The sequence below is a fragment of the Ananas comosus genome, linkage group 5 (assembly GCF_001540865.1).
Source record: "Ananas comosus cultivar F153 linkage group 5, ASM154086v1, whole genome shotgun sequence".
In the NCBI taxonomy this organism is placed as follows: domain Eukaryota; kingdom Viridiplantae; phylum Streptophyta; class Magnoliopsida; order Poales; family Bromeliaceae; genus Ananas; species Ananas comosus.
Genome location: NC_033625.1, coordinates 14607339 through 14624219, shown reverse-complemented (window position 1 = coordinate 14624219; position 16881 = coordinate 14607339). Strand labels below are relative to the sequence as shown.

The following is a 16881-nucleotide window of genomic DNA, read 5'->3' as shown; positions in this document are numbered from 1 at the left end:
GGAGCGGCAATTTTTCTTGTCTAATTAGGCCATATATAAAACTCTCAAATATTCCGCAGCTACTACATTACAGCATATTTACAATTACATTCAAGCTACTAAGCATGAAAACGATCCAATCAACTAGCAATAGATGGTAATAAGAACGAGAACTAAACTCAAACTTCTTAGCACGCATAAGGTGCCGAATAAGTTCAAAAATTTAAGATGATTATTGAATTCGAATGCAAAATTTCACTGAAATGATTTGACGTATCATCTTCTATGCTTGTGTAATATATCTAAACTTAAATTTTTTTTTAAAAAAATATCTTCTTAATAAAACTATCAAAGTTAGCTTAATAAGAGGGAATGGTTTCTTTTAGTCCCCAAACTATCAACAATATTTTATTTTAGTCCTTATTTTGGAGTGAAAATTATTAGCTGCATGTTTGCTCTAATATTTTTAAATATATCCATATTATTTGTTACTATTAAAATACTATTTATTTTATAAGTAAAATAATATTTTTGCAATCACAAATTTATCTATCCAAAAATCTCAACTGTGAAAAGGGGTACAAAGGTTAATTCACCTCATTAACTAATTACGGTTAAGTATTTTATCTATGATTAATTAATTTCTTTTAACGGATTCTAACGATAATGATATATTTGAAAACATCGGAACTGTTGCAGAAACAACATATAACAATTAAACTTTATAGGGATACATTTGTAATTTACTATATTTATAGGGACCTATATGAAAGTAACCTTTTACTTTTGAGATCCCATTTTTATACCAAACAAATTTTATAATTCAATAGGCTATAGCTGGTTTGAAATGTGGGATGAATAAAATAGTCACAAGGACTAAAGTGTAACTCTTTTGTTAAGAGTTTAGAGGCCGCTTATGTTGAACTTAAAGGTTGGAGGACCAAATTAAAGTTCGGTAAAATGTTGGGGACTAGTGTGTAATTTACCCAATAGGTACATATACACAGTTACACACATACTATTGCTATTTTTTTTTTCTGTTTTTTTTTCATATTTACGAACTCGTAGAAGGGTTCGGATGCGAAATCTCGCGGGAGAAATAGATGAAGGTAACTGTGGCGCTTTAAAACCCTAGTTTTCTAAATTTCGCCCCAAATTTTCTCGATTTTTCTTCGAATTTTGCATTTTTTTTTGGTAATTTCTTTGTTGTTCGGATGCCCTAATGGCCATTGGATTTAGGGCACAGGGGGGCGTCGAACCCCTCGGCCATGCTCGCCGCGCTCGTGAGCAAGAGGGCGAAGCTTCAGGAGGAGCTCCGAAGCATCGAGAGACAAGTATTTTCTTTTCCCCTTTTTGATTTTGCTTTTAATTGATCTCTTGTTTGCATAGGAAGGGATTGGGTCGAATCATGGGTTTATTTTTTCTACGAAAAATTGGACTTTTTTTTTTGCATTTGAACCCTTGTAAAATGCAAATTTAGCACTTGGATACCTGTGGAATTGTACGGAAGTTGTTTTCTTTTGGTTTAAATCTTTCTCACGTACTCAAAATGGTGATCTTATGGCGATATTGTGTTTAATTTGTGTGGGAAGGATTGAATCATGGGTTTTTTCTGTTAAAAAATGGATTTTTTTTTGGGTGCTTAGACCCTTTTATTGTGCAAATTTACAAACTGTGCACTAGTAAAATTGTATAAAGGTTGTTCTTTCGGTTCAAATCTTTATTTTTTGACTCATAATGGTGATCTATGGGGGATATTGTGTATAAATTGTATGTTAGTGATTGAATCATGGGTTTTTCTCTGAAAAATTGGATTTGTAGGCACTTAAATCCTTGTAATTTACAAATCTAGAACTTGGGGTACCTGTACTGTAGAATTATATGGAGGTTATTCCTTTTTGGTTTCAGTTTCTGTAGTGGAACCTCTATTTTTTTTTTAATCAAAATGGTGTTCTTTTGGGGATTTTGTGTGTATTTATGTGGGACGGATTTGATTATGGGGTTTTTTTTTTTTCTTTCTATGAAAAAACTCTAATTTTTTGTGCTTAGACCCTTGCAATTTGGTAAACTACTACATTTGTTACCGGTAGAATTATATGTAGATTGTTTCTTTTGGTTTAGATCTTTGTTTTTAATCAAAATGGTGTTTTTATGAGGATTTTGTTTATAGCTTGTATGGGAGGGATCGAATCATCTGTTTTTCTTCAAAAAATTGAATTTGTAGAAACCTAGGCCCTTGCAATTCGCAAATTTACTAGTGGAATTTTGATGTAAGTTGAATCGCCTGGTTTGATTCTTGCAGATTTTGGGAAATTAGTGGATAAGAGATGGGTCATGTTGTAGCTTACTACATAGTTTGCACTTCTATGTATGTTCTTTTTATTACTTGTTCAACTTCTTCCTATTTGAATCAATGTGGGAAAGAACCGTAAACCATGTTCTTCAAAAGCTTAAGCTGATAGATGACCCCGACCCCTAATTTTACTTTATGTACTCAAAACTCCACTAGATAGTCGAATAAGAGGTACTCTGATTTCCCGTTTCCTAGTTGGATCCAATTTGTAATTTGAATTTCAGTTTACACGTTCTCTCTGCCGCCACCTTTTTTATTTTTAATCTTTTCGTTTTTTTTAATATTAGCTTTTGTTCTAAGTACATTCACACTTGCTACTCCATGCTTCAAAGGTCTATGACTTGGAGACTACCTACTTGCAAGAATCGAATCAGTTTGGAAGTGTACTTAAAGGTTTCGAAGGATTTTTGTCATCGTCTAAGAGCACCACCAAGTAAGCTGCTTCAGTTAACCTTGTTTAGACCTCTTCTCTACAATTTGTCTCTTAACTTGATTCTATTTATTTGGATTTGAGTACTTCCGTGCAATTACTTTAGGGGCTTTTTGGTTTCCAGGAAAAGCATGGAAAGAAGTTTTCCATGGAAAACTTCTTTTCTAATTTTTTGCCCGTTTGGCTCCGAGGAAAATTAGCGTTTTCGTTTTTTGATTTTTTTTTTTTTTTTTTTGGAAACAAAAACACTAGTTTTCAACGAACTGGAAAAAGTTTTTCAGAAAAGCTTGTTTTCTTTAGAGCCAAACAGGCAGAAAACTGGAAAGAGGTTTTCCATGGAAAAAAAATTTTCCGGAGAAATTTTTTTCTACGCTTTTCCTAGGAACCAAAACAGTCCTTTATTTCCCATCGTTAGCGACTAATTCCGATTATGCCTTAGTTTTGGTCTATTAGAGGAAGATTCTCTCTTTACGAGGCGAGTCAACCTTCATTAACTATATAGGATAGTGATTATTTGCTATATCTTATTATATTATCAGTTTAAACCTCAATAAGTTGAATTATCGTGTTGGGTGATATTTAACATATCATAACATAAACTTTATTGAATTTATTCCTTCAGCCTCAAGCGCTCCCGGAAGTTTCAGCCTGATGATAGGCTCTTCTCATTGTCATCGGTTACCTCTCCAGCAGTATGTAACTATAATAACTTATTGAGTAATAGAGATTTTCGCACACGTAACCCTTGAAATTTACATCTTTTCTGATTATCAAACGTGATGCATTTACAGATTATTCTTGCTTTACGTCATTTTGTCCTTTAATTAGTTTATGTTGAAATTCTTTCAAAAGTACACATTCGATTACACTGTTGTTAGGTATAGGCTTCAAGTTGAATTTTATTTGAGGAATCAGATTATTGGAGTCATATCATCTTACAAACAGCGCATTCTTTTTGCATTCGCCTGGTAATTTGTAAATGCCCATCTCCTCATTTTTCCAGGTTGAAGAGCATTTAGCCGGACGAGAAGGTAAGTTTGCATCGGAAAGATCGAAGAATCACAATCCATCTTAGATAGTTTGGTTTTCTCTAATAATCTATTGTTTATTGATTGCAGATGGAAGAGCCGAGTACGGGCCGGGTCGGTTGAAAGGAGGAAGCACTCCAGTAAATGGACAGTGAGTTCACTCGGAATAATTCCCGGAACGAAGTCAAAATGTCTCAGAGATTATTATTATTTGAATAGGAGATGATGATCATAAGAATTCATTTTCGTATTATTTTTTCCCTTTTTTTTTTCAGAGGAAAACCGAAGAAAGGGGGAAGGATTGCATTGAGGGAGGGGAAAAGAATCCGGCCTTCGAATGACCAAGAATTGGATGATGAAGATGATTTTTAAACCAACTCTTAGATAGTCTTTTTCTGTGTAGAACTAATTTCTTTGCTTCGGTTTGCCGAACTCGATCAGCAACTGTTGTTGTTCCTCTTTGCAATTCCATGTTGCTAGATATACAAATGTTCTGTTTATGTGAAATCCAAGAACTGGATGTATTTTGCGATTTTTTTTTTTGTTTCTTTTATAAGAGCTATTGTGGTGGCAACGAACAATCGACGATTTTTATTGTATACTGGAAATAGGGAGGGCAATGTCTCTTTCTACTTAACTGTAAATTTATTCTTCCTATGATGATTCTTTAGGTTATTATCTGTTGCAGCTGTTCTGTTTGTTCATTCCCTGTGTATTGCTCCATCTTACATTGCCATCTATGTTAGGCCTTTTTATGTGTGTGTGTGTGTGTGTGTGTGTGTGTGAGAGAGAGAGAGAGAGAGAGAGAGAGAGAGAGAGAGAGAGAGTTTAGTGGATTGAACAGATATTCTGAATCATCTAATTTGTGAGTTTGGCTTGTTGATGCCGCGCCTGTACAGTTTGTAAATTCAGAAGATTCATAATTCTCTCTCTGTCTCTCTCTCTCTCTGAGCTCTTAGCTCTAAAAATGTGCTTCAATATTCAGTAAAAACATTCTAGTGATTCAATCCAAAGCACTTTTTTTAGTGATTCAATATGATTTGTATTGGACAATCCAAAGCACTTTTTTTCTTAGGCATTGTCTACAGTGTCCTATACCTTACAAATATATTAAACTTGAGGCCTGAGTGCCAATTTATGCTAAAATGGAGGCTCGAACTGCTGACCTAAAAGATAGGCTACAAGAAAACTTCTCTACAAGAGAAAAAAAAAAAAAAAAAAAAAAAAAAAAAAAAAATCTTGGGTATCAAGTTTAGAGGGCTACAGTATATAAATATGTGCTTCTACAGCAACCTATATGTAAAAAAATTTCACTTGCCTCTTTTTAACAAACAAAGAGTATAATACTAAGCCCCTTCCTAAAAGCCCCTCACCTCCTCCTCGTCCTCCTCCACCAACACCACCACCCCCATGCCTCCGCCGCCGCCGCCGCCGCTCCGCCGGGCTACCGCCGCCGCCACCGCCGCGGCGGCGGCGGCGGTTGCGGCGCTCTCGAACCGCGCCTACGCCGATGGCCCCTTCTCCTTCCTCACCCCCACCCCTTCTCGTCCTCCGACTTCGGCGGCGCCCGCTAAAGCCGGCGCCGAACCCCACGCCTCCGCCGACTCCTCCTCGGGAGGCTTCGACGCCGAGTCCCTCGAGCGCGCGGCGAGCGCGCTGCGGAAGATCAACAGCTCTCCCCACGCCAAGCAGGTGTTTGTTCAAATGCCCCAGTGAACCTCTTACTCACTTTTTTGCGATCTGGGTGTTTCATTTCTTGTGTTCGTGGTGGTTTTAGGTGTTTGAGGTGATGAGGAAGCAGGAGGAGACGCGGCTCGAAGAATTGGCAGCGGAGAAGGCGCAGTTTCTCGCCAACCGAGCTCTAGCTGAAATCGTGAGCTTTTGTTCATTTTTCTTTATTTTTTGTCGACATTGTTGTTTATCTTTCCTCAAAATCGTATTTTTCCGCATGCTCAATGTCCTTTTGTTGTAGTAGTGTATGATATGGTTGATTATAGTTTTCAGTGTATAGTAGGGGTTTTTGCATAAGGGTGTTTGGTGATTGTTAGATCGTATCGAGAAATAATACATAACAAATATTGTGGATGCCGAGGATTTTTTTTTGGTCCAACTGGAGCTTCTGTATAAGTGTTGTTTGAGTAGAGATTTTCAAATAAGCCCTAAAAGATTATGATTATAGTCTTGAGTGTGAGCTTATGATTATTGTTTTGAGTGTATAGTAGGGGGTTTTGCGTAAGAATATTGCATGATTGTTAGATGATACTTAAGCTAATATTGTGGATGCCGAGGGTTTTTTTTGGCCCAACTGGGGCTTTTCTATAAGTTTTGTTTGAGTAGAAATTTTCGAATAAGCCCTAAAAGATTCATTTTTAAATAAGTCTAACTAAAGTCCTCCAGAGCTAAGATTTTAGGTTTTTGTTTGTCAAATGCTTAGCTTTCGCTTGTCAAATAGAGAAGCTACTCGATAGCCAGAGCGTACAGGTACTTAACTCTCCGAATACGATACCGATATATGGGATAGTGCTCTTGCCCTCCGAATACGATAGCAAACCTCAAGCAGTTGCTTAACAATTGTTCTAGTTCTTTTGGCGAGTTTCGTCTTCTCGAACTTGACATAATCTCTGACGAGTATTTCCTGATAGATTTATTTGATTCATCAATATCTAGTACAATATTTTGTGCCATTTGCCATTCCCCTTATACCTTTGCGTTTGGTTCGCTATCTAAGGAAGAGGTACTTTCATTTTGGAATTTCGAGTTAACTCTTTATGTTTGATCAATAATTTGTACTTTGAAGTTGAATCCAATAGATATACTGGTGGTTACACATTCCGTTATCTACTCAATTACTGCTAGTCAAACTAGCAATAAACTCTTTGTTTCCGCAACCTAATTATTTATTAGCTGCACCAGCCTTTTCAATTCCCTTAGCTTTTATAGTTTTCTTAGGCCAATGCTTTCCACTTGCTAGGAAACGCAACGTAAACTGGCTGAAGAGCAGAGGAACATTGTCCAACAACAAGCGCAAGCAAAGGCACAAATGGCGCGCTATGAAGATGAATTAGCAAGAAAGAGAATGCAGGTTTTTTTTTGTCATCTTTCTAATCTGCTCATCTGATTTCCCAGTTTCTTTTATAAGAACTTTTTTTTTTCATTCGCTTCAACCTTTGTACTCGATGATAGAGAAAAAGCTAAGTGGGTTTTACGTCATATATCTGTAAATTTACCTATTCACGCATTCCGCTGTGAAACCTGATTCTTCACATATACCCCTAAAAAATGTTGTTTTTTCTTAATGAAAACATCCTTAAGTTGGGGAGTCATCCAATTCATGGAGAGGAAGTTGGTTTTCTAGTAGAAAAGGTTTATTAAAGAGTTGCACTTTTCTAAGTACATCTGTATATTTGTAGAAGTTAAAATTTTGAAGGATTATAAAAGTGGATTATGGGATGTACAAATTTAGATTATGCAGTGTCACGTATGTAAATTTTCTCATCATAAAGATATCAAGTGTTATACATTTTGCAGACAGAACATGAAGCTCAGAGGCGACAGAACGCAGAACTCGTGAGAATGCAAGAGGAGTCTGCAGTTAGAAAGGAACAAGCTAGGCGTGCTACTGAGGAACAGATTCAAGCACAGCAAAGACAAACCGAGAAAGAGAGAGCTGAAATAGAGCGTGAGACAATAAGAGTCAAAGCTATGGCGGAAGCTGAGGGTCGTGCTCATGAAGCAAAACTGACTGAAGAGCATAATAAGAGAATGCTTTTGGAGCGCATGCATGGCGAGAGAGAGAAGTGGATTGCCGCCATAAATGCAACATTTAACCATATAGAAGGTGTTGTTTGCTAAAGCTGACATGGCTATCTCTAATTTGCTACAAGCATCCTTATTTTAAATTCTTGGAGTCCAATTGGATGAGAATTACTTTCATCTTTTCTTTTCTTTTTGTTTTTTTTTATTAAGTCTGATACCATAATGTTGGATGTTTTTATCTTTCAAATGGACATTTGAACCTTTTTCCCCTAAATTTTGAACTGTCTCAGTTCAAATTCTTAATCATCAAAAGATGTAATTGTTCTCATTTTCTGTATAGTCTAGAGTTAATCATTATTCTGTTTTTCGTTACTTCTCAATTGGTGTCTCTTCTTTTTTTTGCCTTATTTTTGTTAAGAAACTTGACAAATGTTATTGCTTTGATTATATCAATTTGACTTCAGAAGTAGTGAAAACATTGTTCTCTGTACAATTTGATTAACTGGATGTTTTCATATCCTTTTTGATTTATAAAATATCTGCTTCCTTCTTTCATCGAGTTTATTGTGAAATTCTACAATTAAGTGCCTTGAACTGTACTTTCAAGTCATTCTCGGTAGTTTTGAGATCGAGAACTAATAGGTATTTCACATATTTATAATCTAACTTGAATTTAGATGCTGAGATTTGTTTCTTGTTCTGAATCTGCAGGTGGTGTTAGGACGTTAATGACTGATCGGACTAAGTTAGCAATGGCTGTTGGGGGAGTTACTGCACTCGCTGCCGGTGTTTACACTACTAGGTTCGCTCAGAATGTCATTTTACTTATTTTTTTTTTTTTTACTGCTTCTCTGTATTTGAATTTGTGCTTTTTAGATGAAAGTCTATAATTCTTTTTCAAATCTTGTTCCTTGGGAAATATTTCTGAATTTAAAATACATCCTCATGATATCAATTGTACGATTTAGTCACTGAAATTATTCTGCATAACAGTTAACTCTTTCCTTTAGTTTAATGCATGAAAAAAAGAAAAATTATTCAAGCTCAGCCCCTTCTAAGGTTCCATTTCGGATTGTAGGAAAATTGTGTTACATGCGGTGAGAAAGCACGATGGAAAAATATCTTGCTTGTTTTCGTATGCAATATCAAGTTGCACTTATTGTAGTGAGTTGGTTATAATATATTTTCTACAGGCCATGAAAAAACGGAAATGCATATCTCTATATGCTTTTACCCTAACTCCATGGCCGTCAATCCCAAATGGGCCCTAAGACTTCCTTTGTTAAGGTTGAAGCTTTGAGGATAGAATTGAAACCGAGGTCAAACTTTAGGGACTAAATTGCAATCGACCTCAAACTTTTGGGTTAGAGTTGAAACTCTGAGGACGAAATTGAAATGCTGGCCAAACTTAAATAATCAATTTCGTGACTAAATCTTATACAGGGAAGGTGCTAGGGTTATGTGGGGATACATCAACAGAATTCTGGGCCAACCTTCACTGATTCGCGAGTCCTCAATGGCCAAGTTTCCATTTTCGGGCCTGATTTCGCGGATCACTAAGAAATCCTTGGCATCTAGCTCTGGGGCAGCTTCGGAAAGCGGGAGTAGCTTTGAGAATATCATTCTTCACCCTTCATTGAAGAGGAGGATTGAGCAGCTCGCGCGGGCTACGGCGAATACTAAGTCGCACGATGCGCCATTTCGGAACATGCTGTTCTATGGACCTCCAGGGACTGGCAAAACCTTGGTGGCAAGGGAGATGGCTCGCAAGTCGGTAAAGTTTGAATTCTATATCTCCTTCTTGCACTTTTCTTTGTATTTTCTGCAAGGTTCTTGTGCAGATTTGATGAGAAAAATGTTTCTTTTTGCTTGTAAAACGAGCGGTTTGTTTCCAGTTATTCTGCGTGAATTTTGCTGTCTATCAATGGTTTTTCATAGCTTATGCAACTACACTAAAAAAATATTAGATAAAAACGTGCAGAACTCACCTGAACTATGGACCATGTAGAATCATCTATCCAACCTTTCAAACTTTTGATTTTATTATCCAACTTTTCAATTTGTTTAATTTGAGTCAGTCAATGATACTTTAACTTTAAAATTTTTAAGCTAAGTATTAAATGAATTTATAGTTGCAAGAACTATATGAAATATACTAACTAAACCTGTAAAAATAAATGACATATTCAAATTTTAAAACCAAAGTGCCATTGACTGACTCAAATCAAGCAAGTTGCAATGTTGGGTAGTAAAATAAAAATTTTGAAAGGTTGGGTAGTCAACTCAAAATAGTTCATGGTTCAGGTAAGTTCTGTACGTTTTTACCAAAATATTATCCACTAATTTTCTATTTGTAGAACATTGTGAGAAGTTTAGAGTGAAAAATTCGGTCATCTGAGTGATTTACATCACAGGGCCTGGATTATGCGATGATGACAGGAGGCGATGTTGCACCTCTGGGATCGCAGGCCGTGACCAAGATTCATGATATATTTGATTGGGCTAAGAAATCCAAAAATGGCTTGCTGCTCTTCATTGACGAAGCTGATGCCTTTTTGTGCGAGTAAGTCGGCAACTTGGCACTCCCATGCTACAATCTAATCATAGCTCAATTATCTTGTCGGTACCCCTTGAGTACTTAGTGGCAAAATGAAGCCATATATTTTCTTGAGCATTTGACATTCTGAGCTCCAAAAGCAGAAGCTCCAATATGAAGCTTCTATTGCCACCAAAACAAAAAGTTTTTGGGTGGATTAGTAAAAGAGTGGTTAGTGCTTCTTCGAGCAGATCTATTTGCTCCAACCAACCTAAACAGGCCCTTAGTTTCCTAATTTAGATCTTAGCCAAAAAAAACTTTTTATGCTAATCCTGCTTTGCTGGTCTATGGTTAATATCTTGAAATCGTCTCCTTATTGATCAGGCGTAATAGCACATACATGAGCGAGGCCCAGCGGAGCGCTCTCAACGCACTGCTCTTCCGGACCGGTGACCAATCGCGGGACATCATTCTCGTCCTCGCAACAAACCGGCCGGGCGATCTCGACGCCGCTGTAACCGACCGAATCGACGAAGTGATCGAATTCCCGCTCCCCGGAGAAGAGGAAAGATTCAAACTCCTCAAACTCTACCTAAACAAATACATGTTACAAGAAAATAACAGCAATGAATCCTCACCGCCGTGGAGATCATTGTTCAAGAGGCAGCCGCAGAAAATAGTGGTCAAGGATATAAGCGACGAAGTGCTTTTGGAGGCAGCTAAGAAGACCGAGGGCTTTTCGGGGAGAGAGATTGCGAAGCTGATGGCGAGTGTGCAAGCGGCGGTGTACGGCCGCCCGGACTGCGTGTTGGATTCGCAGCTGTTTAGAGAAGTAGTCGATTATAAGGTGGCAGAGCATTACCAGCGCATCAAACTGTCGAACGAGGGTGCGGGAAATATCGCAGCAGAAAAAGAGGATGCTTCTGCCTCAGGGGGAAGCTGAAGCTTTTTCAGCAACCGGTTTTTGCGAATGCTTTTTCATAACCGATGTTGTTTTAGCTTTGGAGGAGAGTTAGAATGGTTTTGAAGAGATTCGGTAGCGTCGAGGGGCCGCTGTTTTTTCGACCAACAGGAGCAGCATGAAGAGTTGTTCTTGTTTTCTTTTCTATTCAGTTTTAAAACTGTTAATTAGAATTGGATGGATGTAAAAGTTGTCCAATGGTCTTGATAAAAATATTTAATTCATGTGATTTTATTTTATTTTATTTTATTTTTTGTGGTGGTGGAGTTTAGTGCTCTTGTTACTGATTTAAATAATCTCTTAACAGATTCTATCTACTTCATTTGTATTTTAACTGGTAAGTAGTTTGTCTATGTTCTGTTTTTGCATCATGGACTTCTGATTCTGGGTCTATGTATCACTGACATTTCTATAAACATCATGTGTCAATGTCGGACACGCACGTCTCTGTGTCAGACACGTGTCCGATGTAGATATTTTCTGAACGCGTGTTCGATGCTGATCCATAATGCATACAATTATATATATATATATATANATTTTATGTATATATAATGTAAGATAATAAATATTTTAGCTTTTTATAAATGCATACAAAATTTTTTTGGACATTATAAATAAATTATATATAGTGGAGAATTTCTATCTTAAAATATATCAACAATTAATGAAAATTTTATTAACTTTTAATCGTATAAGAAATATAACAATATTTTATATATAATAAAATATTATATTATTATATTAATAATATTATATTTTATTAGCGGTGTTCATACCGTATTCGTGTTCTGATTTTTTGAAAGCTGCCGAGTCGCCATGTTCGAGTCGTGTCTTATTCCATATTCCATATTTCATATTAGTGTTCGTAACACTTAATTCTGAATCTACTTACTAATGAAAAAAGTGTTTTTATCCGAAATTGCGAATTGAATGTGTTAATCCAAATCACGAGAGTGCTAATTCAACAAAAAAAAATTTTAAAAAAAAGTGAAAATATAGTTGGTGGATCAATTTCAAAATAGCTACTCATTGATAAATATTTTTTGGGGACTACATTCACAAGCCAAATCATACATACAAATTAAGGAATACAAATACATAAATACCCAATTGAACAAATATTCCACCCAATAACCCAATACAACAATCTTAACTAATCACTTTGCCTTTCTTTTTAACTCATATAAAGGGGATAATAATGCGCAGAAAAATACAACAAATCTTTTAGAATGTTACTTTTATACGTTATTGATGTGTTGACATATATTACTCGAAATCCTATAATTAGTTATCGTATGCAGCTTAAGAATATCATATATATCTATCAATATATCAACACTTTATAAAGATAACATTCAAAGAGATTTGAAATATTTCTCGATTATAAAAAATAAATTGTACTTACCTAGTTTTGAAGCCTGAAGTAGTAGAGACCCTGAGAGAGTGTTTATAAATGGGATTATATAGTAGCTAATAAGCATTATCATTATCATTATTATTATTATCATTATTATTATTATTATTATTATCATCATCATGATGAGAATCAACATAAGAGAGGAATCTCTTGAGATAGCGATTGAATGCGCAGGGGCGTTCCATGTGGAGGAGATGACCAGCTTTGCTTATTCCAACCAATGAAGTGTTTTCTCCTAATTGCCTGACATAAAAATAAAAAAAAGAAAAAGAAAAAAGAAAATATATAATAAGTCAGAAGTACTCATTTCTTAAAATTTTCTATTCGTTTTCCGCGATGACATCTGAAAATCGACGATCGACATTATTGAATATTAGCTACGTCTGTTAAATTTTTCAGCCAACCAGATTTTATGATTTTTCAATATTATTTATTAAGTGATCAACTATCTGTAAATACGTACCTTACATATACTTTTGAAATTCATTAATTTTAAAACTACTTGACCAAGAGATAAGGAGCGTTGGAAAAATTACGAAATTTGATTTTTGGAAAGTTGGTAAGATTTATATTATATTTAATGATACGGATTATCGAATCGAGTGTCCCATCATCGAATATGACATGATCTTATATTCTTGCATCATATTAACTATTAAAGTGTGTGTGCGTGTGTCATAATGAATAGTCCCTTGTTGGTGAATAAAAAGTGACAAAACAATAGTGTGAATATAAATATAGTCATAAAATTTATTATTATTGGTAATTTGGTATATGTGCAACAAACAGTTTCTTCCCAAATTTAAAATCTAAATTTAGTTTTTGTTCCGGTACGAGTATAAAATATTTATGGGCTTTTTTTGCATTTAGACCCCTGAGAAATTTTTATTTTAAAAATAGTCCTGTCAAAATTTAATTTGCAAAAATGGTCCCGGACCTGCCACGCAGGCGCCACGTCAGCGCCACGCGGGCAGGGCTGGGCCAGTGTGTTAAGTTGAATACGGTGAACCATTTACCGTGTTCAAACACGGTGAATGGTTCACCGTGTTTAGTACGTATTTTTTGTTACGTATTTTTTGTATATTGAAAAGTGAAATAAGGAGTAAGGATATCAATAGGTATGGATATCCGAAATATTATCCGAATTCAAACCCGAATAAATTATATATATATACATAATTTATTTTTGTTTATTTATACAATATATAAAATATTTAATAATTTTTATTCCTTAGATCTTCATCCAACCCAGCAGATTTTAAAAACTATACCGTTGAATGAAGATCTAAGAAATAAAAATTATTAAATATTTTATATATTGTATAAATAAACAAAAATAAATTATGTATATATATATAATTTATTCGGGTTTGAATTCGGATAATATTTCGGATATCCATACCTATTGATATCCTTACTCCTTATTTCACTTTTCAATATNGTTTAAAATGTATCAAGTTAGTACCCCGTGGTTTCTCACTTTATCACTTAAGTACCCTGTGGTTTAAAGTGTATCAAGTTAGTACCCTGTGGTTTTGCACTTTATCACTTTAGTACCCTGTAGTTTTAATTTTGTATCAAGTTAATACCCTATAGTTTTTTAAATCACAAGGTACTAAAGTGATAAAGTGTGAAACCACAGGGTACTAAAGTGATAAAGTGCAAAACCACAGGGTACTAGCTTGATACATTTTAAACCACAGGATACTAAAGTGATAAAGTGAGAAACCACAGGGTACTAACTTGATACACTTCAAACCACAGGGTACTAAAATGAAAAAGTGTGAAACCACAGGGGGGGTTTTTGAAGTTTTCCCTTGAAACAACTATTATAATTAATTTAAAAACAAAGGTTTTTTTTTCCAAAAAAAAAAAAGGCCAACTAGCACTAAACATGTTGAATGACTATAATTTAGGAGGATTTATAAATACGCTAAAATCAATTTTAGACAAGAAAAATTAATTATATTATTATTTGGGAATATGTTGTTAACTCATCCTATATATCTAATAAATGATAATATCTAATAATCTTCAAAACTTCAAAAGTATCTTTTTTATTTTTGGAGGACCAACTATCCTTGATTATCTTTAAAAATTTATTTATAAGAGTATTTTGGTAATTTCAAGATATATTTAAAAATTTTGAGCAATAGTAAAAGGTACATAAACAAAAGCCCCGAATAAAACTAATTATTACTACAAACCTCGAGATAATCTTTATAGAACCGGTCGGGAAACCACAACTTCTTGTACATGGACATCTTCAGAAGCGCCTTGAGCCTCTCAAGGGTCTCCGGTAAGAGGAGGTCCGCCGACGAGGCGGCCCCGAGCCGCGTCAAACTGGCCTCGTTTATCGAATCGGTCATCGTAATGACCGAACCGGTCACGACCAACGACCGGACCAGGCTCGGTCGGGCCTCCGCCAACTTAAACGCCACCATCCCTCCGTAGCTGAACCCTACGACGTGACACCGTTCCACTCCGAGCATGTCAAGTGCCCTGGCGACGCACCCGGCCTGGAATTCTGGCGACCGGTCGGGCTGGACGGTCGTCGACTTACCGAAAAAGAACAGATCAGGGATGTACACGTCGTAATCTGAGACCAGCACGCCGAACTGGAACTGCCAAGTGACGATCCCCTCGGACGCAAAGCCGTGGACGAGGACGATCGCGGGCTTGGGCCGATTCCTACTGGGCCAAATTCTACGGGCCCTGTTCTTACTGGGCCTAGATAAGGCCGCTGTTGTGTTGGCAATAGTAGTGTTGGATTCTGGAACATCCACCGGGGTAGATTTGTCGACAGTGATCGCGGCCGCACTAGTCTTCTTCTGCGACGGAAGGCGGTGTTTGGGCGCCCAAAAGTGCATGACGGTGCCCGGCTCGAGCTCGACGAGCACCGGTCGGAGCCCCGCCATCCTCACTAGGGTGTGTAAGAGAGGTTTCTGCCCCTCGATTATGTTCACCATTCTCTCTCTCTCTCTTTCTCTCTAGATCTCTCTCTCTTTCTCTCTAAGCAGTAAAACAACACTCTCTATGCTTGTCTTGGAGTAACACTTCTTGGCTAACACTATAAATAAGAGAGTGTTGCTGTGTACACTTTGGAGAGTAGATATGGCGCGATCGATGATGTGGCGCTCAACGATTGGTTCATTTTGGTGTGGGGGTCATGTGGGGCCCATTTAAAGGATCTTATATATTAATTTGTATACTTGTTTAATTTGTGTCTTAGTCAATGTTTCATTGGTCCATCAACTCCTCACCTATCAAGACCATTGTTGGTGTTGGTGTGTTAGCTTGGATTGTTGTAACCACCCTTTTTTATGTCCTTTTCTCTTTTTTTTTTCCTTAAAAAAAAAGTTAACTTTTTAGATTTTTTAAGAGAAGGAAAAAAAAAAAAAAAAAAGTCCTTTTCAGTGCTCTAACGGTCTCTAGCTTGTTCACTTTTTAAGCCACAANTATTAAGATTTTTTTCCGCTTAAAAATGAAAAAAAAAAATAGTGGGACCAGTAAAGCCCATCATTTTTCAATATTTATTTATATAATAATTTTTTTATTTTTTTTTTAAATTTTTCCCCCTCTTTTACCTGTTGGAATGATGGGATTCTTGCATCTCTATTGCTGATCACCAACCCCTCCAGCAGCTCCCTCCTCTCCTTTCTGTGATCAAACATCACCTGCAGAACAACAAACACCATAAACTTTAATTCCATAATTCACAAAAAAAAAAAAGTGATATAATATTCATAGTTATTTCTGTCATGAGCAGATTAGACAGATCGTATCTAATTTTAATTTAATGAATCTATCTATTAATATCAAAACTAGTACCGTTAACAATACCATTCCATTTAACAGAACGATTACGTATAAGCGCTTGAGAAATATAATAATCAAAACACTTTGATCCTTTAAGGTTTAAAATGAGTAAATTGAACACTCCCATTTGACTCGTATTATGGCACAAGTTGACTGTTGACCATCAAAAAATATGCATTTTCTATTGAAACAAGGGAAAACTTCAAAAACCCCCCTTGTGGTTTCAATTTTTTTCACTTTAATACCCTGTGGTTTAAAATGTATCAAGTTAGTACCCCGTGGTTTCTCACTTTATCACTTAAGTACCCTGTGGTTTAAAGTGTATCAAGTTAGTACCCTGTGGTTTTGCACTTTATCACTTTAGTACCCTGTAGTTTTAATTTTGTATCAAGTTAATACCCTATAGTTTTTTAAATCACAAGGTACTAAAGTGATAAAGTGTGAAACCACAGGGTACTAAAGTGATAAAGTGCAAAACCACAGGGTACTAGCTTGATACATTTTAAACCACAGGGTACTAAAGTGATAAAGTGAGAAACCACAGGGTACTAACTTGATACACTTCAAACCACAGGGTACTAAAATGAAAAAGTGTGAAA

General features: G+C 36.1%; 3 protein-coding genes across 4 annotated transcripts; 2 read left to right on the top strand and 1 right to left on the bottom strand.

Moving 5' to 3' along the window:
* Nucleotides 1009-4468, top strand: LOC109709825 (chromatin modification-related protein MEAF6). 2 transcript variants are annotated; one of them, XM_020232163.1, is made up of 7 exons: nucleotides 1009-1088; nucleotides 1226-1313; nucleotides 2665-2765; nucleotides 3385-3454; nucleotides 3766-3793; nucleotides 3881-3941; nucleotides 4066-4468. In XM_020232163.1, the coding sequence occupies exons 2-7, from the start codon at nucleotides 1248-1250 to the stop codon at nucleotides 4160-4162; spliced, it is 423 nt and encodes a 140-aa protein (XP_020087752.1). In that variant the 5' UTR covers nucleotides 1009-1088; nucleotides 1226-1247; the 3' UTR covers nucleotides 4163-4468. The 2 variants fall into 2 exon arrangements, with proteins under 2 accessions (XP_020087752.1, XP_020087751.1); XM_020232162.1 differs by having other exon boundaries at nucleotides 1010-1088; nucleotides 1219-1313; nucleotides 4066-4465.
* Nucleotides 5089-11299, top strand: LOC109710907 (ATPase family AAA domain-containing protein 3-like). The gene is made up of 8 exons (XM_020233714.1): nucleotides 5089-5482; nucleotides 5568-5663; nucleotides 6762-6872; nucleotides 7319-7628; nucleotides 8258-8348; nucleotides 8990-9320; nucleotides 9961-10109; nucleotides 10467-11299. Exons 1-8 carry the CDS (start codon nucleotides 5201-5203, stop codon nucleotides 11023-11025), a joined length of 1929 nt encoding a protein of 642 aa, XP_020089303.1. The 5' UTR covers nucleotides 5089-5200; the 3' UTR covers nucleotides 11026-11299.
* Nucleotides 12046-15846, bottom strand: LOC109710736. Its single transcript, XM_020233475.1, has 2 exons — nucleotides 14654-15846; nucleotides 12046-12736 (listed from the first exon to the last, which is right to left on the bottom strand). Exons 1-2 carry the CDS (start codon nucleotides 15430-15432, stop codon nucleotides 12517-12519), a joined length of 999 nt encoding a protein of 332 aa, XP_020089064.1. The 5' UTR covers nucleotides 15433-15846; the 3' UTR covers nucleotides 12046-12516.